The sequence below is a fragment of the Alligator mississippiensis genome, chromosome 4, assembly GCF_030867095.1.
Source record: "Alligator mississippiensis isolate rAllMis1 chromosome 4, rAllMis1, whole genome shotgun sequence".
NCBI classification, from domain to species: Eukaryota; Metazoa; Chordata; order Crocodylia; family Alligatoridae; genus Alligator; species Alligator mississippiensis.
In genome coordinates, this window is record NC_081827.1 from 129,252,374 (window position 1) to 129,275,652 (window position 23,279).

The following is a 23,279-nucleotide window of genomic DNA, read 5'->3' on the forward strand; positions in this document are numbered from 1 at the left end:
GAATGACATATGGAGGTATAACAGAGAACTTTGCATGTAATACTTTTCCTAGGGATTGATTACACATGCAAAAATAAAGTAACTGAGAGCCAGACTCATGGGCAAACCAACCTGCCAAGGAGTAACACGTGCAAACAAAGAATTACAAATGTAACAATTACCAATACAGCCGAGGCAAACAAAATCTTTCTGTCTGCCAGAACCTGAATATAGAAACTGAAGGAGTTCTTGTTTTGTTTTGGGATGTCGCAAGTAAGACCAAATAAACTGATTTTACTGCTAACCCAAGTTAAGTGGCTACCCAATGAATACAATTTCCATTTGAAGCCAAGGTGAAGTCCTAATTAAATATTAGTAATGCGTGTTGATCTAGCAGGAGAAGCAGAACAACTAACCCACATCTCTGACAGATAAGTACAAAAGGAAATGAGTTGCCAATATTTTTTCAGAAAAGATACTCCAAATGTACAAGGCAAATTTGGAAATTAAACTCTGAACAGAATTTAACGGTACTTGTGATTGCAACACACTGGAGAAAGAACCAGAAATCTTTATTATGTCAGCAATTTATTACCTGAGAAACCTGCTTTACTTTTAAGCTTTGCTTACTGAGTACTGTGGTTAAACTGAAGAGCACTAGACTCAGTCCCTTGTTAATTTTTTAATAAGTAGCAGATTCCCTGGTCTTTGAACAATGAACTGTTTATTTACCCCGGGTCCATACTGAGGTGTAGCTGAAAGAAATTGTGTATGCTGGGTCTATTCTTCTCTTACTTAATAACATGAATAACTGATGTAAAGTCTAGGGAATATCACACACCATTCAAGACAGGAAGTGGAGAATACTCCATTTCACTGAAATAAATGGTAGACTCTCAACTGGCAGAATACAGTAACACCAACTGAAATTTGTCCGAGACATCAAAGTACATACTTCTCATTAGCAGTTAATCTTTTCACTCTACATCATTTTTAAGCAACAAAGAAGATCAGAAATTCCTTCTTTTTAAGGGTTTATAGCTTAGTTATAGCTTAATAGTTTATAGCTTAGTAAACTTATTCTATTATTAGAATGACGACTTTGCTGTCTTGGTTATGTTTTTAATCACATTTCTACTGTATTCATGGAGATATCTTGTCTTAGTGCCTTCAAGATTTCCATTCCAATACTTTGCAGTACATGAGTTGGTTTTCCTCTTCAATTTCCTTTATTTTTACTTTTTTTCTGAAACTTTTTAATGCCTTTTTACTACAAATAATATTTTGCCAAAGTACAATTGTTGGTCATTCAGTCTGAAGCAGTGTAAGAACACTGGCAATCTGAACATAGCACTTTTCAGAATACCATCAATCAACAAGGGCATACAAAAGAGCAACACTTCCAGCCCCAAGTGTTCAAATATCATGAGTCAGGGCCCCTCAAGACCAGCTTGACTTAAAATTCATGCAAATTCAAGATTTTTTATCCTTAAGTTGTGTCTTTGAACCTTTAGCATTCTAGTGTTGAGCCCCTTCACCATGAAGGGGCTGAACACATGCACATGGCACACCCTGCCAATTGCCCTCCTCCTGCTCCCTCCAGTCCCTTGCAGGCTGAAACTCTGCCAACCTGCAAGGGGAAACCCACTGTTTCCTGCGTTTTTTCTCCTTTAAAAAAGAAAATCTGAGTTTTACCACATCTTTCCATGGTGAATGGAAAACCTGACTCCCTGGACGTAACTAAGCCTCAGGCACTGTTTTAACTCTAAATGGCCAATTCTGAAAATCTAGGGCTCACCATACATTTCAGAAGGTATTTTTCTTTCCTTTAAAGGCATGCTCTTAGGTCTCCTTGACACCCTAGTCAGATGACCGTCACGCAGAGAATCAAAATCCTACTGTTGCAAAGTCAAACAAGCCATTAAAAGGAAAATCAAGATAAGAACCCTAGGCCTGTGTACATATCATGTTTCTATACGATTCAAATAATACTCTAGTTTTGGTTTTATTTTCATGATACTCATTTTATCTGTCAGAAGGTCAAAGGTCTGTTCCTCTTCTGAAACCTGTTCTTTCTAGCCAGTAAAGTTATAGTAAATCCAATCCAAAATACCAAATATTAAAAACAAATGTGAGCTTGTTTTTACCTGTTTCAAAATATATTTGACATAAAAGTCAGCAGTGTGGTGTTGGGCTATGAAGCTAAAGGAAGTTTATATGAACCAGTCTCTCCAAAGCTCATCATACATAGACTGCAGTAGCCTCTTTCACTGCACAATCCTATCCAAGAGTATCATACACCCTGCATACCTCTGGAAGCAAAGATCTTTTGGAAATAACAGTACGCAATTTCATAGAATGTGCCATAATTAGGCTGACCATATCCCAGAATATGGGACATCATCTGAGAAATCTGGGACACTTCCTCTCCTCCACCGTGCTCTCACAAGTCAGAGAGAGCAGGGCTGCGTGCCATGAAAGCAGCGGTGCCTGCCTGCCCACCTGCAAGGCACTCCATGAGGCTCTGATTCCCAGCCAGACTGCACCCCACACTCGTCCTTTCTAGGTTACCCATTAGAATTCCAAACAGCCGGCTGGGACCAGTCTGAGATCCTGGCCTGTCTCGGCTAAAACAGGGCACACAGTCGCCCTAGCCATAATGTATGTGCACAAGGTAGAGCCAGGGCAAATTAAGGATCGTTAGTAAATTTAATTTTCGCATTTCCTAATGTTCAAGTGTTTGACTTCAATCTTAGCTTTTTGTTAATGTAAGGTTAGCCTCTTTCATTAAAGTTCCTACATTAAACTAAAAAAAAAAAAAAAAAAATCCATCTTGTGGAACTATGTTTACCCTCCCCTTCCATCTTGGGCCAACAGCTCTTTGGACCATTACACCTGCACCACAGATCTCTACCACTTGATTCAGTGCACTAAATGGCACCAGTAGCAGACTGACAGAACTTCATCACCAGAGGAAGCATGTGACATCCCATTGCCAGTTTTTCAAGGCAAATGTCCTGAAAGCTGTGGAACATATAGAGGTCCCAGGCTCCTGCCATGTCCCCCCCTCCAACCTCCCTGCCTTCCATCTCCCACCTCTTCCCCTTCTGCCCCACATGCACATCTCTATATTCCACTGCATTCACCACCTCCTCCTCCTTCCCACTACACCTGGTCACCAGCAGAAGGGAAACATGAGAGCACAAGAGAATCATCTCGCCACTTTTTTTCTAATGTCTAACACCACAGTGCTCCCCACCCAGCAACAGTGAGCAACAAGTGCAGAGAAAGCCTGGCGTAAATACTGCAACTCTGGGATGGAACAAAGGCACTCTGGGAGGATGGGACAAGTGCAGTAACTCAGCATATGGGAACCCCAAGTATCCCATATGTGCTCTACAGACAGAAAGCATGCTCAACATAGACAGAATTTTGAAGGAATTCAGCTGCCAAATGCAAACAAGTAACTACTCAGAATGTGCTGATTGAGATTTTTCAGATGCTTATAACTAGACCAGATTTTCAAAGGGACAGCGATAGGAAAATCCCTAACAGTAGGGCACCAGCAAATGTCAAGACTGCTCCAAAACACAGAGCTGATCAAAACAACATATTTCTCCTTAATCTCATTGTCAGGATGGCTGGACCATTTTAGTTGCAATGTAAAATTGCGCTTGAGAACACAAATGGCATAGCCAACTCCCTGGCACACATGATCAAGATTCTGTAATGTTATAAACTATTGAAAATAGGTTTTATAAATATTGGTGGCACTGCCAGTTCCAGTAATTAGATAGAATCTGATTTATGGACTGGTGCACCCGAACGTTTTATGGACTCTTCTTCGGCAATCCCTCACAGTTGAGGATAACTGCCTTCTATGATTGCCTGTTTTCATGGAAGACACCTGTGCATGACTTCTTTTATCATGGAGAAGCTGCTGGACATCAGCTTCCACAAGGCTGTTGACAGAACGGAACCTTGATCCAATGGCAAGGAGACAAAGACAGCTAGGGATCTTATTCCACTGCAGCCTTCAACCACTTTCACAGCTGCTGAGATTGTAACATCTTCTTCTGCCTGCTCCATCTTTGAGGACTTGTAGAAGGGGGGATGGGCAGGTCTATTATAGTGGCAACCTGCACTTGCCATATCACAGCACCATCAAAGGATATATGTGCCTTTTCAGGAGGGAAAGCATTGCCATCTGCTGTCCTCACCACATCCTGGAGGTGCTTCTGCTGTTTGGTCCATGACTGCTTATTCATCAGAGTGACTCCTGCTTATTTCACAGCTAACTGTCCCTGAAGGTCATTACACTATCTGCCACCAGTGAACATGCTGGGTAGCAGTACAGCTCTTTCCATATCAGGCAAGAAATAACTAACTTCATAAAGCAATGGTAACCCACTGCTCGGTGCCTGTTACACCCTCCCCCTTTCTGTGGGAGCCCAGGGGTAAACCTTGCTTTTTAGCTGAAACTGTAGACTCACATGTGCCAGAGAACAGGTTGTGCCTGTAAGGGTCTGAGCAAGCAGTAAGCAGCCTACAGGTGGGAGCAGGCCCAGTCAGGTGGTTACATGGTAAGCAGGAGGCCACCTTACTGGTGGAGGGGCTCAGAGCCTGGGTATGAGGTTAGGCCCCAGAGCAGGACACAGCAGAGCAGGCAGTTGCTGCAGGGGGCCAAAGGAGCAAGGTCACCCAGCTGGCTGCTCCCAGAACAGTTTGGAGGTACAGGGCAGGAACTCTGGAGATGGAGGAGGTTCCTGGTCCTGAGGCATGACCTAAAACTACACCTTGCTGTGGAGGATGGTGTGGTAGGGCTGCTTGTGGCAGGGCAGTTTCCAGGAATGCCACACCTGTGCCTCCCTAGTGAAGGATGAGCATGGAGCACCAGAAAACCTCAGTCCCCACTACCTTGCAGGTGACCCCATGGAGGGAAAGGGCTAGGGGAGTACACCCTGAGAAAAAGCACAAGGCCTAGGTCCACTAAGTGGAGCCTGAGGCTCACAAAGGAGCCAGGTGATCAGGGGGCATGGGATTGAGACATCCAGTATGGGGGCATGGATGACCAAGAGGGGCCAGAGCAGGGCAGGGAGCCTGAGAAAAAGTTAGATGCTAAGAGCCCAGAGTGGTGTGAAGGGAGGCCCCAGCATGGGTGGTATGATAGACCAGGTGAGGCCAAGCGATGGCCCATCTAAGGGGCTGGGGTGTAATGATGTATACAGACGCCAGCTGAGAGGCATGGGACATGGTATAAGGGAAGGTTCGGAGCCATGTATGCACCCTTGGCATCAGGGCAATTAAATGGGCAGCCTCCCGCCTGGGAACAACATAATGATGTATCAAAGGCGTGGCAAGTGAGCAGTTTGCCCTAGACAAGATGGTGAGCAAACATCTAGACTGGCCCCAGGATGCCCACTTGTTACATCACTCTTTTAAGCAAAGGAGGTCAGTGGTTCGGTCCCTACTGCCAGCAGAGATGGTGGTCCCAATTTGAACATATGTTTCCCTATATTAACAACATAAATAAGAAAAAGATCATCTTCTACAAAGGGTTTTAAATCCTCCCAAAGGACCAAAATAGGAAAGTAGAAATTGGTTTGTAATTAGATCCACAATGCTCAGTCTTCCACAGTACAGAATACCCTGGACTCCCAAAAAAACAGGCACCCATAAGAGGTCCCTTTAATATGGTATATATAGGAAAGTAAGAAGTGTTCTATATCAGCGGTCAGCAACCTACAGCCTGCGAGCCAGAACTGGCCTCCAGAGCCATTTCATGCAGCCAGTGGAACTAGGAAGTTTCTGCCAGGTTTCACTGGCAGAAGACTTTTGTGGTGGGGGGCTTTGCTCACCCAGCAGCTAGCTGAGGCAGTAGTAGAACTGTAGTGCCACTGAGTTGGAAACAGCCCATGCTCAGAGTTAAGCTCTGTTAAAATGCCAACCCCCCTTCCGCTCCTCTCCCTCCTGGCAAAAAGTTACCACCCCCTGTTCTACGTAAACTTACTCCTCTGCACATTTGAAAGGATGTGAAATATAGTAATTAGACCAACCAGAGGATGATTAATAACTCCACCCTCCTGTTGAGAATTATCAGAGTTGGCAAGACCCCTCTACTTATCCTCATTCTCTAAATTCTCATTTCTGGAATGCTGCTAACAGTTGAAATTTATCTTAACTGTCTGCTGTTTGTCTCTCCCTGTAGTTCCTATTTACTTGTATGCTTCTCCTCATATGATGTGTCCCATGAAGCAGGGACAGTGAATATATACAGATAGCACCCACTTATGGTAGGTGCTTTCTGCTGAATTCTTAAAACTTTGCTTCTTTACGCTGAGGCTGTGCTCTGCCTGCCTCAAGCAAAACCCTCTGCAATGGATAATCCAGCTCTATAGCTTAGCACCTGTTCAGCTCAGTTTGCATGAAGCTTTTTCTTAGTTTCACTGAAGATGGCACCTTTCAAATGGGCATCTAGATGAATTAATTATGGATGACTAAGTTAAAATAGAATTCCATCTCTCTCATTGTGGACTGAATAATTCAAGGCTATATATGCTGTGACTTATGTATGTAGTGGTGTAGGTTGTAGCCATGTTGGTCTAAGGACATAGGTAGACAAGGTTCCTTGGGTGAATCTGATATCTTTTATTAGACCAACCCAAATAGTTGGAGAATAGTTATTAAGCAAGCTTTCGGGTTCAAAAGCCCTTTGTCAGGCTAAGGAAGTTTCAGCAGTTGGTGTGTGCTCTTCCTGGATGGAATGAAAAGTAAACAAGCTAGCGGCTGGGCTGGTATGCATACAAGACAGGCAGTCAGTGAAAATGTAGATTGAGGAGTCAGTATCAGCCAAGAAAATCTTTATAGGCAGGCCCCTACCCTTAACAGCAAAGAGGACAATGGGAGAATGACCCTAGAAAATGAAATGCCCTCTGACCCAAGGCAGCAGAGCTGAGCCTCATTTCTCCATTTTGTATCTGTGCTACTTGCCCCTATTAAAACTGTCCTGCAAAGTAAGTTATGGGGGCAATTCTGTGAATACCTGTATTTCTGACTACATGACTATCACCTTTGTTCAGCTTCTTCATTCACACTAAGTGTTTACATGCCATCAGTTCATAAAAGAGGAAAATTAGTACAATGTAGTCTGTCATGAAGCCCATGGACAAACCAAGCAAAATAATGAAAAAGCTGTTTTACAGAGTTCAGTGAAACCTGTCCTAGGCATTTCAAAAGATGTAGAATGGTGTGGTTCCTGTGTTCAAAAGCAAACGGAAGCTGTTCCAGATGACGTAAACAGCCAGCTTAAGAAAGTATATGTATTTGCTAAAACGTTCCAGTATTTTTTCTCCTCTTTAGGAGTAAATCTCTCTCCCACTGTCTCTAAGGGTGCCCGTCCTGAAAGACAACTCTTAACTATGTGTTCCAAAATGGTGTTGTATGAAGTGTCTGTCAGCAGCAGCACAGAGGAGCATTATGTTGGTGTAACAGGGATGACTGGATGCATCAGCCATACATTCCACCTGCTGGGGCTGGCAGCTGACATACGTTTTCCCACAAAACTGACAAACCACAATGACCCCAGCATGCACACAAACATACTTTTTCCCATTGCACCAAAAGACCAGTGAAAAGCAATTCTTCATTCACAACACATTTCCATAATATGCTTTATTCTGTTACCCTTAAAATGTGGGTCTCATGGTTAAGGCACTGGACTGAGATTTAAGAGACCTGACTACATTGTCCAGCTCTGCCTGAGGCACCTTATTTAATTTTTCTGGGCCTCTGCTCCCTATCTATAGCATGAGGATAGTCATACAGATATTTTTTTTCTCCTAAGTCTTTTCTGTCTGGTCCAATAACAAGGACAATTTCCTATTATATGTCTGCTCTCTGTCTAGCAGTCAGGCCACAACCTCTAGGCAGAACCCAGTTGAAAATACTGTGAAAAAAATTATAAATAAGAAAGGTGGGATTAATCTAAATCTTTAATCTAAAATGTTAATTAAATATTTTTCATGCAAATTAGCAATTTCATCAAAACTGATTTTTTCTGTCGGCGCAGATAAATTATACATATTTTAAACGTGAAAAATTGAAATATTTAGTTTTGACTATGACAATGATTTAAATGTTACTTCTGAGTACTAGCTGTAATGGACTTATGTGTTACAGTTAACATATAATTAAAACAAAACGAATGTAAATAAAACTACGGTAATGAGACAAAGCATCTTGGTGGCCCCGAATCAAAAATCTTTTGAAAGGTTAGGATTTCCCATGGAATGGCAACTTTGGCTGTACTAAACCAAAAGGCAACCTTCTGGGTTTATATACCACAAAGTGTTCCCTTTTCATTTTTTTGGTAACAAAATAATTATAACCAAGGTTTGAATTACGTGGGAGCTCATGGGGGCCGAGTCCCTCCCTCCCCAAAAAAAGAGAGCCCCCCTATAAGATTATGATTTTCAAATGTGGCAGGGTCTTCGATTTTATTATGGCATCGTGACGGGCAACCCAATTTATTTATTTTTTTACAGACCCCCACAAGAGTCAAAGTGTAATTCAAACCCTGCTCATAATGGACAATGGTGGAAACATCTGGTCTAACTGTGATTGTGCTCGTGGGAACCTGACGAACATGTCTAGCAAATGCCTTCAACACCTAAAACTCTGACATCACAACACCTATCATTCATGGGCCTGGCTCTCAGATCAGAACCCTGTGTTAGGCATGTACAGCTCCCTATATAGTGAATAAGGAGAGGTAACTCAGAATGGGATCCAACACTGCCAGTGTGACAAGAAGGAAACTGCCTTAAAAATCTCAATGTGCCACTGCCCTGAGTCAGACAATAGGAAAAAAGGAAGACTAAGGTGAGTCCTAAATCCTGCCCTCCGGGTACCTTATCTCAGGGTCCCGGGGAGGTACATCTACCCGCAGCCCTACACCCTGTTCTTTCAAAATACTGAGCAGAGTCCACTCTTCTTTTAAGACTTGCTTGCAGGGGGAGGCATAAAGTAGCTGCTGGCTCCGCCTCCAATACTCATTATATAATGGCCTAGACCAGTGATTCCCAAACTATTTTCCAATACAACATTTTGACACTTGAAAATTCACAGGACCCCACAAACCAATGAAAACAAAACAGCATTAAAACAGCATAACACCAACATTCAGTATATATTAAAGTTCTTGTATTACAGAACATATAATACAGTATATAAATATGAAAATCTATGTTTGTAAAGTACTTTTGTAAAGGGATGTGGCTGTGGGTAGGGGGGCAATAAGTTATGCTGGGGGTGTACATGTGGGGGGGTAGAGGGGCAGGGTCTGGGTGTGTGGGGTTTGTGAGGTATGAGGGAGGATGGGAGAATGTAGGAACACCCCCACACACTTCCCCCCATGGCATGCAGCCCCCGCCACCAGTGGCAGCAGCAGCAGGCACTCGGGGCCCTCACAGGCACTGTTGCCCGGTGGTGCGCAGCTCCAGCCAGTGCTGCATATGGTGGCATGGAGCACAGCCAAGCCAGCCCGCCTCTATCATGTGGGTCTTCACGTGGTGCATGTGCTGCTCCATGCCACCAGAAGAAGCCCCACATGGAGCCAGCTGCCTTCCCCACCCACCTGCCAGGCAGGTCCTGGGAGTCCCAGGGGCAGAGAAGGCACCTGGCTCAGTCGTGCAGGGCTTCCCTCAGGGGCACGGAGCTGCACGTGCACCCCGCAGAGCCCCAGATGACAGAGGTGGGCTAGCCTGGCTGTGCTCCTTGCCACAACATGCAGCGCTAGCTGGAGCCGTGTGCCACTGGGCAGCAGCGCCTGTTCAGGCCACAAGCGCCCCAAGTTCCCGCTGACTGCTGCTGCCGGCAGCATAGGCTGTGCACCCTGGGGAGTGTGAGAGGAGGGTTTCCACACCCTCCCTCACATTCACATCCTGCCCACCCAAACTCCGCATTCCTGCTGCCTCCCTGGGTGTGGACTCTGCTGCTGCGCAGCCCAGCCCCACGCTGTGTGCTCCCATCCAGCCACAGCTCCCCCTCTCCCTGCCGCTTTCCTACCTGGTGCCTGGAGCAAGCAGGATGCCAGGGAAGCCAAGCCAGTCCCCCAACAGCTGCAGTAGTGGCAGCAGCAGCAGCCCTGCCCGGAAACTGCATGCTGGCTGGGCTGGGCCCTTCCACGCCCCAGGGTAGGAGTGAGGCACATGGGCTGGACCAAATACAATTAGTTGGTGGGCACTCGCAAGCCAAATGAAAGGGCCTGGCTGGCCATATTTTGCCCGACCCTGGATTAAAGTGATTTTATTTCTCACAACCCCATCCACTGTTTCTGCGACCCCATTTGGGGTTGCAACCCACAGTTTGGGAACTGCTGGCCTAGACCCTGTCGAGATTCAATTCCCCCCTCAGCCTGAAAGGATTCAGACCTGTAATGGAAGAGACCTAAGTTCTGATGCCCACCCCCAAGACAGTTTCTGTATGATATCTAATGGCTGTTTAAGATAAAGAATGGGGATATTTCCCTCAGCTGAGTACCTTAATGCCTAAGCTACCACATCATGTTTACTCTTCCACTCCCTCTTTAAGCCAATGAATCTTGAATTATTTGCTGTAAAAGTAGAACAGCTTCAAAAGGAGGGATGGAGAATATAATCACCTACCACCTATGGGGTAGTCCAGCCTACCCTATAGCCTGGCATTAAGGCTCTTTCCTCAGAGGTAGGAAAGGTGGGTTTGAATCCCCTCCAGCTGCAGAGGAAGTGCTATCTCCCATACCCTGTGCAAGTGGAATATTCTATGGATATATCCTAAAGGTGCACCAATACATCAGTACCAATATCAGATCAGCAAGCCCCCCCCTACTTCCCTCCCCCTCCAGGCAAGCCACAGCTCCGTCCCACACCCCACTCCACCTTGCCTTGGCTGGGCAGTGCCTGCCCCAGCCCCAGCCCCACTCCCTCCCATACCACAAGGGCCTCAATCTGCTTCCTTCACACACACACACCTCTTTCCTTCCCCCTCCTCTTTCACCACAACAGATTTACCAGCCAGACACTACTCTTCAAGCTGCCAGGCTGCATGTCAGAAATCAGATCAGTATCAGATGATACGCCTCCTTAAAAATTGGTTATTGGTATCAGCCCCAAAAATCTATCAGTGCACCCCTAATACATTATAGAGAATTTTATGAAATATTCTAACCACTAAAATATTCCATAAAGGGACTCTTTCAGATCTCGAGTTGACCAAATACTCGCCTACACCTGGCATTAAATAATTCATCCTTGATATACATGTCTTTTATACACATATTTTTACATAAAGTTTTTGGGGGGAAAATGGGCGTGCAAAATCAATGCCTCAGGAAGCAAACAAAAATTATGAAACTAAGCATCTGCTAACAAACTCCATCCCTCAGGCAGACATAATAAGTTCTGTCAACTATTTAAGGAGTGATATCTGTTTATGTGACAGACCTCCCCTGCCTAGAGAGGTGCTGTGAACTTTTATATTTTATTTATAGAACTACCCAATTCTCGCTTTGTTTAAGAAACAATTAGCTGTTGACAGCTTAAAATAAATAGAACTCCCTCTCTGCTTCAGAATCACTATACTTGAGTTAGCTTTAAAGTTCTTGTTAAGCTACTTGATGGACTAAATATTATATTAACAAGCAACAGGGTAATTTATCTCCCTCGTTGCCTTTGAAAATACTGGACTACCCTGATCTACCCTGAGCCATGTGGTCAGGAAGGTACAAGAGGAAGGCCTAAACCATTCAGCAAAGACAGCAGTAATTCCACTGCCAGCTCCTCTTCATCCCTGCACACATTAAGGCTAAGTATAGACAGTCAAAAAGCCTGAGGCAAAATTGATTCAATCTTTGCAGGTTCGTCTAAGCTACATAGATTGAACCAATAAGCAAGTGAACATGTTCACTTCTGATTCCAGAAATGCAGCCGCATGCCTGCAGTGACTCAGGTCAGATGCTGGTGGGGCACGAGAGCACTCCCCGCTTGGCTGGAGCAGACAGCTTGGGCCAAAGTTAGTTCACCCACCCTACAAAGGGGGTGGGGGGGGTGGAATTTGTGGGGAAGGTGTAAAGCATCCTGGGGTGCTGTGGGACTGTGAGTTAACTTGAATCTGGAGGGGATCTGGGACAAAAGATCTATAAACCAATCTAACCTAAGTCAGTTAAGTCTGATACTACACATCCATCCAGGTTTATCTTCAACCAGTTTTGGCCACTGTGAAAGCAGTTTGTGTGTGCTGAACTTCTGTTGTGTCACAGATTTGAACCAGTTTCCGATCACTTATCCCGGTTTCTGTCCCTAACCTAGAAATACCTCAATATAAGGGGTCTGTTTTACCCTAAAACACAGAAAGAAGGCCTGCAAATACAACAAGGAAGAAGCTCAAGACCAGTCTACCTTCCACAGCATGGTCCTACCAGAAATTTCAGTGCTGGTCTCACTCCCTCTGCATATCAGCAACACCTGGCACGCGTGCCAAGCATGACACGCGAGGCCATTTTGCTCAGCATGCCACGGCCAGCCCTGACTCTGGGTAGCTGCTGCCAGCGACGGAGCCCAAGCTGCTCCCAGCAGGGCTTGCAGCATCCCAGCTGCCTGCTGGGACCAGCATGGGCTCCCGGCTGGCGGCAGCTACCCAGAGCCGGGGCCGTCTGCAGCCGGGAGGCTCCAAACAGCTGCACTGGGCTCCAGAGCCCCAGCATCAGCTCTGTACTGGCACATGCAGCCGCGCCTCAGAGCGGGTGGGGGGGGAGGGGCCTGAGGCAGCACAACCACCATTTCTCCCCTGCTCCCAGCACAGAGGTGATGGCAGGGATCCAGAGCCCAGGGCAGCTCTTTGTAGCCAACCTAGGCTCCGGGCAGCTGCAGCAAGCAGCAGGCAGGCTGCAAACAGCTGGGCCCGTGCAGTTGCTGCCAGCATGGAGCTGATACCGGAGCTGTGGAGGCCAGCGCAGCTGTTTGCAGCATGCCTGCTGCAGCTGCCCAGAGCCTGGCCTGGCTACAAACAGCTGCGCCAGGCTCCAGAACCCAGTCACCAGCTCTGTGCCAGGAGCCAGGGAGAGACAGGGGCTGCGCTGCCTCAGGCCCCCCCACCCTGCTGCCCACTCCAAGGCACACATGCACACGCTGGTACGGAGCTGATGCCGGGGCTCCGGAGCCTGGCATAGCCGTTTGCAGCCTCCCAGCTGCAGCTGGCCCCAGCTCTGGGTAGCTGCTGCCAGCCAGGAGCCTGGGCTGTTCCCAGCAGGTACCTGGGATGCTGCAAGCCTTGCTGGGAGCAGCCCGGGCTCCAGCAGCTACCCAGAGCTGGGGTAGCTGCTGACAGCCACAGAGCCCGGGCTGGGGGGCAGGGGCTTTGGGCGGGGAGCAAGAGGCAGCAAGGCTGGGGGGCAGAGGCCTTGGGTGGGGGGTGGGGGGGGCAAAGGGCACAATCAGGGCATCCTGCCATGTACCCCCTTCCCCTGCCCTTATTTTGTTTTTCTGGCATGCCAGCACCTTCCAAGGTAGGCACTGTGGTTTTTCGGCACTCCAGCCAAAAAACGTTGCCTACCCCTGTTCTACAACCAGTCCAACAGGGGTGATTGCAACCACTGGTACAGACCATATTATGTGGTGTTGTAGCGTCCTTTTTCTGGCCAACATCATCCACAGCAACCACGGGGAGCAACCATGGGGATCAACCACCAGGCCCACAGAAATCAGGCCAATTCACACTTGCTTCAAGGCCATCTCTGCCCTGATTCTGGAGCCGCATCTTGAAGAAAGGTGATTTCCTCGACTGTTACCAGAGGCAGTGGCCCTGGCATGTCCCCCTGCCTTCCTCTTCTTCCAAACATAGATTCCTTCTCCCAGAACAAAAGGGAAGGAGCCACAGACATGAGCAAATCTACAGCCACATCCAAGTGAAGAGATCATCGTCTTATGGAGTGGGGGAAGAGAATGAGGCAGAGGAGCAATCCATCTCTTAACAATGGTTAGTTTGTCAACCTGGGACTCCTGAGCCTTCTTTAAACTACCTTCTCCACCACAGATTGATGACATGACCTTGGGCAAGTTCCTTAGTCTTTGCTACCCATCTATAAAATAGTTGTGTCCTAACACAGGGGAATTCTGTGGGAATAAATACATGAAAGGAGTTCAAATGCTATCATAACGGAGGCCATGTGAGCACCTTTGGCTAAATGAAGTCATTGCAGAAATATTTTTACTTTTAAATAGTGCTGCTATGCTGTTGTTTCTCACAGAGATAAAGAAAATTACTCTGCCTCAATTTCAATGTATTTATAGTGCTGAAGGAGGAAAACAGAACAAAGCAACAAGACAAAAAGCCCAATAAAAACAATCAGTTTAAAAAACTAGTGGCCCTAAGAAAGAAGAAAGGGCTTATAAGAGCAGAAAAACATATACAATTATTTGAAGGTGCAGAAAACAGAGGTTTTGAAATGGGATTTAAAATGGCAGGAGTCACCAAAGCAAAAGGGGGTGCAAACCAAATACCAAAGAGTTACAGGTAGAAAAGAAAAAGGAATATTTAGAAACAGAGGAATAAAATCATGGAAAGATGTATACAAATTGATGAAAGGGATAAATAGAAAGAATAGGAGGTAATAAGAAGATATAAAGTATGAAAGACCTTGGAAACCAACTGACTTCCAATAGATAAAAGCCTGGAGCTTTATTGTTAAAGCTTTCACTCTATCTTTATTTTGACCTATAGCTCTCTGTCACAGAGGTCTTGGATATAAACAACCCTACATGAGCTGTGCACTCTGCAATACAGTACCTAACCATAAATTGTTAATTAACACCGAATAAGATTCACTTAGCAGTGAATTTCTTTGGCAGCTTACACATTTAGCCATTGTTATTAATATACTTTCTTGCATTTAATTAACATTTTTAAAAGGCAGACTACACTGACTGGCACTCTACCGGGTTTAGAAACACTTTCCCCCCCCCCAACCATCCCCATGTACATCAATTACTACTTATAATTTATACCATCTAGGACAGGCTTGTCCAACATACGGCCCGCGGGCCACCACGCGGCCCTCCAAGCTGTTTTCTGAGGCCCGAGGTGCTGCGACAGGAAACAAAAGCAAACACTGTACTTTCGTTTTGTGGGGGGTGATGTGATACTGCTTCCTGTGAGGCCTTTGAATATGGCTTGCCAGCCCACTGGGTGATAAAAAGTTCGTGATCCAGCCCACATTCCAAAAGGTTAGACACCCCTGATCTAGGAGATGCTTTCATTGATAAAAATCAGTAAGGATACATGCTTATTTTAAATGACACAAAATCACTAGAACTGTTTTGAATCTTCCAATTGAGGCCACTCAATCATTATAATTATACTAAAAAGCTGATTTTATTGCCACATTATTATTGTCATTCATCATGTGTTTCTGTGATGATTTTTTTAAACTTATTTGAAAGGCTGACCTAAAACTCTCATGCCAATAAAAACTCCAGAAAGAAAGATTAGTTAAGTATGACTTTCTGAAGAGGTGTAATTCAGAGAAAAACATGTCCATGAAATTAACATATCTGATTGATGTTAAAAATAGAAAAGACTTTAAGCAAACCAAAACCACTACCAAATCACTAAACAAAGATAAAATTAGACATGTGACGTTGAAGCATGTTAAACAAGTTGATTACAGAGATAAGCAATACTTTCAAATATTTGCCCCTCCAAGTCTTTTGCAAGAATGGCAAAAAAACCCCAAAACATAAAAAAGAATAGCTGTCAAATTCTGCAGCTGTAGTTAAAAATAACAGGCATATTCCTTTTATTCCATTTTTTTTTAATATTTTGTTTTTTTAAGAACTAAATTCCTCTGTGGCCTAGGTATTTGCAAAATGTCCATATTTTGATTTGGGATTTTTTTTTCAGTTCATCTAAAAGAAGCCAATAGTGCATTCTCCAGAGAACAGTACAACTCTGAAGTACAGTTTTATAGTCTTGTGTCAATACTTCAGCTTGGGTTAACACAAGCTGCAAGCTCTGAGTACTATTCCACATGAGGCCCTAACAATTTGGGTTCTTTAAATACTGCAACTAATACATAGGATCAACTTGGAGCACACGAATCATTCTGCTGTGGTCAACAGACATATATGCACATCTAATGTTAAGCACCTACACTGCTGTTTGCAGGATCAAGGCCTAGTGTACCTCAGGGGCTGGACCCGATGATCTCTGAGGTCCCTTCCAGGCCCTAACTTCTATGAAACTTGAGGCAAACGTCAGTGGGAGCTTAATTAAGGGAGCAGAAATGGTGCTTCTTTTTAACAGAAATCTACAAATGTTCTTAAGCATCATGTCAGTCACAAGAAATGGTCTTTTCTGTTTCTGAACAGATACTCAACTTTAAGCAAGTTCTCAAAAACCGGCATACATCTAGAACATCGGCCTTTCCTCTTTCTAGCCCTGCTCCCATATTTCTGAGTCAGCTGAGAAACTTCACTGTGGTTCTCTAGCACAGGTGACTCTAGGGCAGGGATCAGCAACCCCCAGCACACATGCCAGAGCATGGCAGGTGAAGGCATTTTGCTTGGCACTTGGTGCCTTGGGGTGGATGGTAGTGAAGGGGCCTGTGCTGCAGCCAAGGCAGACCTGGCATCTGCTCTCACAGCCTGTCCGCTCTGGCAATCCCGCAGGCCCTACATGCCAGGCCTATCTAGTTGGTCTAATAGAAGATTTACCCAAAAAACTTGTGCACCTACATCCTTAGACCAACTCGGCTACAACCAACACCCCTATAAATGCCAGTGTGCTCAGGGACTTGGAAAGCCCTGAAACAGGGGGAGTCAGGGAGGATCTGGGAAGCACAGGGTAGCCAAGCTGCTTTTCTGTGGCAGCCGCATCTGAAGGGCCCCGAGGTTGTGTGAAAAAGGAAGGCTTTGGGTGACCGCACAGGAAAGCGAAACAAAAATAAAAGAGTTAGGAGAAGCAGCAGCTTCCCCCGGACCCTCGAGAAGCGCGCCACTTGCCCGGGTCCTTCAGAAAAAACTTTTTTCTTTTTTTTTTTCTTCCTTTTTTTTTTTCTTTTGACTCACTTCCTCCCCGGCCCCGGCTGCACGGAGGCGCTGTCGGGCGCGCTGCCCTGTGCCCGCTTCCTGCGCCCGGCGGGGGAGGGGCCCGCTTACCCCAGCGTGCTGATGAAGCCGTTGACTGAACCTTCGGCGTAGAGGGATACGATGTCGCCGATGTAGAGGAAGCTAGACATCTTGTCCGACATGGTGGCTCGAGCTGCAGATCCGCGCCCCAGACCCGTCCCGGGCAGCGCCGGCCCCTCACGCCTCCTTCCTCCGTTTCCTCCCGCCGCCCATGTCCCTCGAGCCACGGCGCCCTCGGCCCCCGCCCCACGACGGCTCGCGGCGGCCGGCGGCGCTGCGCTATGCTGCGGTCCCGGGCGGGGCGGGGCGGGGCGAGCGAGCCGCAGCCAATCGGCGCGCCGCAGCGCGGAGTGTTCGGGCGGAGGCAAGGTGCGCTGAGATGCGCCGCGCTCCGCATCCGCCGGCGGGCTTCCCGCGCGGAGCGGGGGCCACGGGCTCAGGGTGGCGTGTCTGCGTCTGTGTGCACGTGTACAGCCACGTGTACATGTGCATGGGCAAGGTTTTTTGAGTAGATGTGACATCTTTTATTAGACCAACTGAGTAGTACTGGTCTATTCAGTCCAATAGAAGATATATCTACTCAACAAACCTCGCCTGCCTATGTCCTTAGACCAACACCATTACAACCAAAAACTCTACAACATGGAACATGTGTGTGTATGCATCTACATGCATACATGCATATACACACATACAGACACATATATACATACACACATACAGCCATATACATACGTATACCTATAGCCATACATATGTGCCCATATACATGCACACGCATGTATTTCCTGCTCTGTTCCTTTTCATCAAGTGCTGCAGCATCTTCCAAGTGGCTGCACTTCCAGTACCCTGGGTGAAACCAGTACTTAATTTGGTCCTTATCTGATGCAGACCTCAGGGTCACTAGAACCTAGGATCACCAAGTCATCTGAATGAAAACAACACACACCCCTTCCTTTGTTTTGAGGAGATAGTCTACAAGGGAATAAATTTAAACTTTGGCCCTAGAAAGTTTCCATTGACTTAAACAAGATGGTTAGAATTCTGAATGAGAAACAAAGACTTCCCTGAAAACCCAGCTCACAACAAAGACAACTGCAGCTTTAAGGCCTGACTTTGCTGTCAGCAGTGAGGCAAATATTTCTCATGAGAATTAAACTAGAGCAGGACAAGGCCCCCAAGCTGTTATTTCTTCCATGGCTATTGGTATTATAAAGCAATGCAAGTTGTGATATGCACCCTAGTGGTGACAAAAATAACACATAAAGCCCAGTGAATAATGGATTTTTCACCTCACAGTCCAAACCAAAAGTCATTTTGGGTCATGTTTCATTCAACCAAAAATATTTAATCTTATTTTGCTTTGTTTTTGTTTTTTAATAATTGACAGTTGAAAAATCATTGGAACAAATAGATGTTTAATTTTAAAAAGTAAAAAAAAAAAAAGGACTACCTTTCCTATTTCCTCTACATTTATGTATAGTCCAAATGATTCACCAAATTCAATCCATATTCACAGACTTGCTTGGTTGCCTCAAGACTGCATTTTTTCAGCAAAGAGATTATGCCAAACAAAAATCTTACCCAGCTCTAACATGATCAAGCTGTTAACTGCAAAGCGATACCAACATGAACCTGGGTGAGGGATGCTCATGAGGAAATGAGTAATAAAGTGAAAGTTGCCTCCTTTGTATTACACTCATATTTAGCTTTCCACCTCCACAAAAGCCAGCGTTCTCTCATTCTTTCTGAACATAAATCGTTGCTTCAGAAAAGCTGACTCTACAGAGTGAAGCCATGAGAAAGCTTTCCCATTTAGCAGTACAAGAAATGATTGATATTGTTTCAAGTTCCCCTCCCACCAGCACCACTCATGTCTGTGGAGTGATTTCCTTCTGTACCTTTTTTCTGTTTTATACACTTTAAAGCTATGATTGTGATTTTAGGTTTTATGTCTGTGCATATGTAGGTGTATTTTTAATAGACTAAATGACTTTGATACTTTGCTTTGTTCCTTCAATTCAGTGATGTGTATCACAGGACACTAGGGTGCCCTGCTCCTCTAAAAAGCTGAAACTGCTAGGGGAAGAGCCCTAGCAGTGAGTTGGAAGCCCCGGCTGTTGGTTACTAGGGGAGCCAGAACAAGCTAGTGGCCCACACCTGTCAGTGGTCAGCTGACCACAAGGGGTAGGGACTGGCTCGTATATAAACCCCCGGGGCTGAGGCCAGGAAGGTAATTCCCTGCCAGCAACCAAGGGGGAAGGAGCTCTCCTAGAGCAAGCAAAGGGGAGAGGCCTGACTGCAGGTATAGCCTCTGATACTGGTGAGGGATGGAGTGCCTCTGATGCGACTTGAATGAGGTTATAGCTGGGCGGCTGGAATTTATGTTATAGCCCAGGGTCTTGTGTTTTGTTTACTGAAGACTGGTGGCTTGAGTGAGGCTATTAGGGGAAGGAGGAGGCCTTATAGGGGACCCACGGCAGCATTGGGGGTGCACCAAGTGCCAGTAAGGGCCAGTCAGGCCAAGGGGGCCAAATTGCAACAAGGCCCAGACCAAACGACGTTGGTACCATCTGTGAGGCTTGAGGTGTGGTAAAGGGGTGGTTGGAGCCATATGTAGCCCATAAGGCTAGGGTGCCCCAAAACACCTGTTGTGCCATCTGTCTTGGAGTGGGACCTACCAGGGGTTTGGGAGTCCATGGGGTCCAAGTGTACAGCAAACAGTGTCTAAGAGGACATAAAGGCAGCCTCCCATATATATATTTTCCATCAAAGACATGGCAGGTGAGAATCGAGGGTGCCCACTGGGGCAACTTAGCACGGTAAGGGGGCCTTGGGGAGATCACAGCCATCCTGTAGGAACCCGTCCCATGATAGTATGAAAGGTACGTGGCAAAGAAGATGAACTCAAAATTTACTTAATGCAAAGCACTATCTGCTTCATCCCAGGGGTTCACCTGTGGCAGCGTCAGGCCACTTAAGGAGGAAGAGACTATGGAAATTATTGACAAGGAGAAAGGTTGGACATTCGCAAGAAGCAAGATTTGAAGGAGAGAAATCGGTAACTGATGATCAGCAGAGATATTCTGGAACGAGGAATAAAGTGATAGAAAAGATGAAGAATGGGAAAAGGAATCCCTGTAGGGAAAAGAGGAGCAGCAGGAAGAAATGAGAGCTGACACATTTGGGCAAAGTCATAGAAAAGTTGCTTCAGAAATAGGTGGAATTCACTTGGGAAACTACTCTGCTGCATAGGAAGACTTAAAGATGAGAAGGTTCTTTAAGACCTACAAAGACAGTTGATAAAGATATAATAATTAGATGGTGAAAAGCAATATAGAAACTACTCACAAAGGAATAGAATAAGTAATATTGCCACCATATGTACTTCCTAAATGAGACTTACCCCTGCCCCTATATTGCAAATGGATGAAGAATTTCTATGGCAGATTTGCACATTTTATGAAAGTAGGTCCAAAATCAATTTAAACTAGGGACTCAGCAGCAAAAGTACTATAATGCACTTCAAGCCTCTCTTTAGTACATTGAATTTATACCATGTTTTTCACCTGTAACTGAGAAGAAATCTAACTCAGTAACTAATGTAACAAGTGCAGACAGAGTCCTCAAATTCCTTCACTTAATGAAAAGCTTTCCTGAATAATATCTTCAGAATCTGACCTAACAGCAACTAATATTAATTCTGGGCAGAGCTGGATTAACCCTTTAATGGGTCCTAGGCAAACAAACTCATGGGGCCCTACTTAATACTGTATATTTATATTACTTTTTTCATTCAGTAATTATGATATGTAAAATAAGCACAACTGGGCTCCTTTTTCACTTAAGCATGAGCCTAGTTTGCCTAAGGCCCTATCTGTTAATCCAGTCATGATTCTGAACTAAAATGTCGTGTAATAGCCTTGTCAGAAAGCAAACCGTAGTTTCAGAATATTCATACATATGCTATTCCAGCATCTTAAGAATACAAAATGAGAGCCAACTAAGATTTCTTTTAAGAATGCTAAAGATGTGCTTAATGGGCTAAAGTCAAGGCAGAGATGATAAAAGTGGCTCCCAGACTTGCTGAACACCAACTGCATTGCCTCTTTTTCAACAAAATACTAAATGCAAACATTGTATCTCTATTTTTTTGGCCACCTGATCAAATTTAGTACTGGTTGGTGGTAGTAGCTGAAAGTTGTGACCATCTCACAGCTGTTTATTGACATACCTGACCTGAAATGAACTGGAAGTGTCTATCCAGTTCTTTAGCACTGGTGTCCACAGCTAGTGATTTCAGTAGCAAAAAGCAATGTTTGTAAAATATGGCAATGAAAGAAAACAAATCAAGATTGAAGGCCCAAATCCAGCAAAGTACTTAAGCATGCATGAATGCACGCGTGCATGCACACACACATTCCTTCTAAAGATGTGTTAGTCTTTCAGTCCTAAGACTGTCTGGGAACAGTGATCTAGAAGTCCGCGTTCTCAGTGCCAGGTTGTGGACAGAAATGTTCTGTCTTAAAGACTGCTAATATCACCCTTTCAACAAGCACTGGTAAGAGCATAGCTGGAGTACAGCATCCAGATCTGGGCACCACACTTCAACAAGGATGTGACCAAGCCTGAGAGAGTCCAAAGAAGAGCCACCTGTATGATCAGAGTCATAAAAGGCAAACCATATCAGGAAAGGCTGAGGGATTTGGGACTCTTCAGCCTGAGGAAAAGGCAGCTGAGGGGGGACCTGGTAGCAGCTTACTCAAGGTATTGGTGAGCAACTGTTCCCCAGGGCAGCCGAGGGGAAAACCATGAATAATGGCCACAAACACCTGGAAGATCGATTCAGACTTAACATAAGGAAAAACTTCTTCACAGTCAGAGTGTCCAGACTGTGGAATAAGCTCCCTCCAGAAATGGTGCAATCACCTACCCTGGAAATCCTCAAGAAAAGACTAGACAGGTGCAGGAGGCCTTACAATCTATGAAAAAGTATTAAATCTGCATGTTAAAAACAATGGTAATTTCTCATCTTGAATGAGAATTTTATGAAGAGCTGCAAAAATAGAATTGTGTGAGATAATAAGTCTATCAAGAAAAGCAAAGCATGGTCTGAGATGGTGGTTGAATGTTGCCTAATTTATCTAGAATTAAAGTTTTATACAAATTTTTTTGATAACACATGAGTAAGGGAGCAGTTTTATACTGTTTGTTAGCCAGCCAATTAGCCTCAAGGTGAAAGTGGGTTGCTGAGTCAGATTTTCCAATGGTTATCTTTACTAATCCTTTGATCCAAACATAAGAATAAATTGTGCCCAGATTCAAAACCTCTCACTGCTAACAAGCCATGCTTCGGTGCACACATTATTTTACATACAGTCAAGGAGTCTTTTCTTAATCAAATTTCATATCCACATACTTATTTTCATATTAGTAGTTATAAATGACATTTACAGGGATATTTAATATAAATCCTATAAAAAATGGTAATATAAGTGTTTTGTTGCACTAGGGTCAAGCTTTACCATGATCTCCAAATCCTGGATTTGGGTGATCAAATAAGGATTTAGGCATGGAAAACAGGTGTTTATTCACTTTAGTGCCAAAAAAAGTACCCAAGTACAGAATGTATACATCCAACTCAGTTGCAAAAAAATATATCATGAAGTATAAAAATGTATTTTTAACTTTGGCAGCATGAAAATATACCAATATATTCATGTGCTAATTCCTTCACAACCCAATCTTGGAAAGATGTTTTGAGAAGGTACTTGAGCTTAATTTCTGTCCTGAATAAACTGAAAAAGTACCTGACAGATTTACAGCATTTCATGGATTTGTAAATTAGTGAAAGGACTTGATTCCTAGACGTACACACAGTACATCTCTTACTTAAAGTATAAATTCAAGTGACAGCAGACCAGGCCAATAATAGCCTTTTACAATAAGCAGCACTGGTGTTCATTTTAGTGGAATTAGAGGGTATTGATTTCCACTTACAAAGGAAAAATGGGAAGGACATCAGAGAGAGATACATTTCTAACATCACCTGAACTCAAATTGTACCTATCGCTGACACCAGCATGCAATTGTACAATTGTTCTTGATTTATACATTTTATAGAATCATAGAACCATAGAA

General features: G+C 44.8%; 1 protein-coding gene across 3 annotated transcripts in view; it reads right to left on the reverse strand.

The window, feature by feature from the left end:
- Positions 1 to 17,416, reverse strand: part of ITPR2 (inositol 1,4,5-trisphosphate receptor type 2) — a 425,347-nt gene extending 407,931 nt beyond the window's left edge. For 2 of the 3 annotated variants that reach the window (XM_006270092.4, XM_014607327.3), the window contains exon 1: positions 17,169 to 17,415. In XM_006270092.4, the coding sequence (XP_006270154.1) occupies positions 17,169 to 17,260 (92 nt within the window). In that variant the 5' untranslated portion in view covers positions 17,261 to 17,415. Of the gene's footprint in view, positions 1 to 17,168 lie in introns of all 3 variants that reach the window. The other variant, XM_019498344.2, reaches the window with a different exon arrangement.
- Positions 17,417 to 23,279: the final 5,863 nt, after the last annotated feature.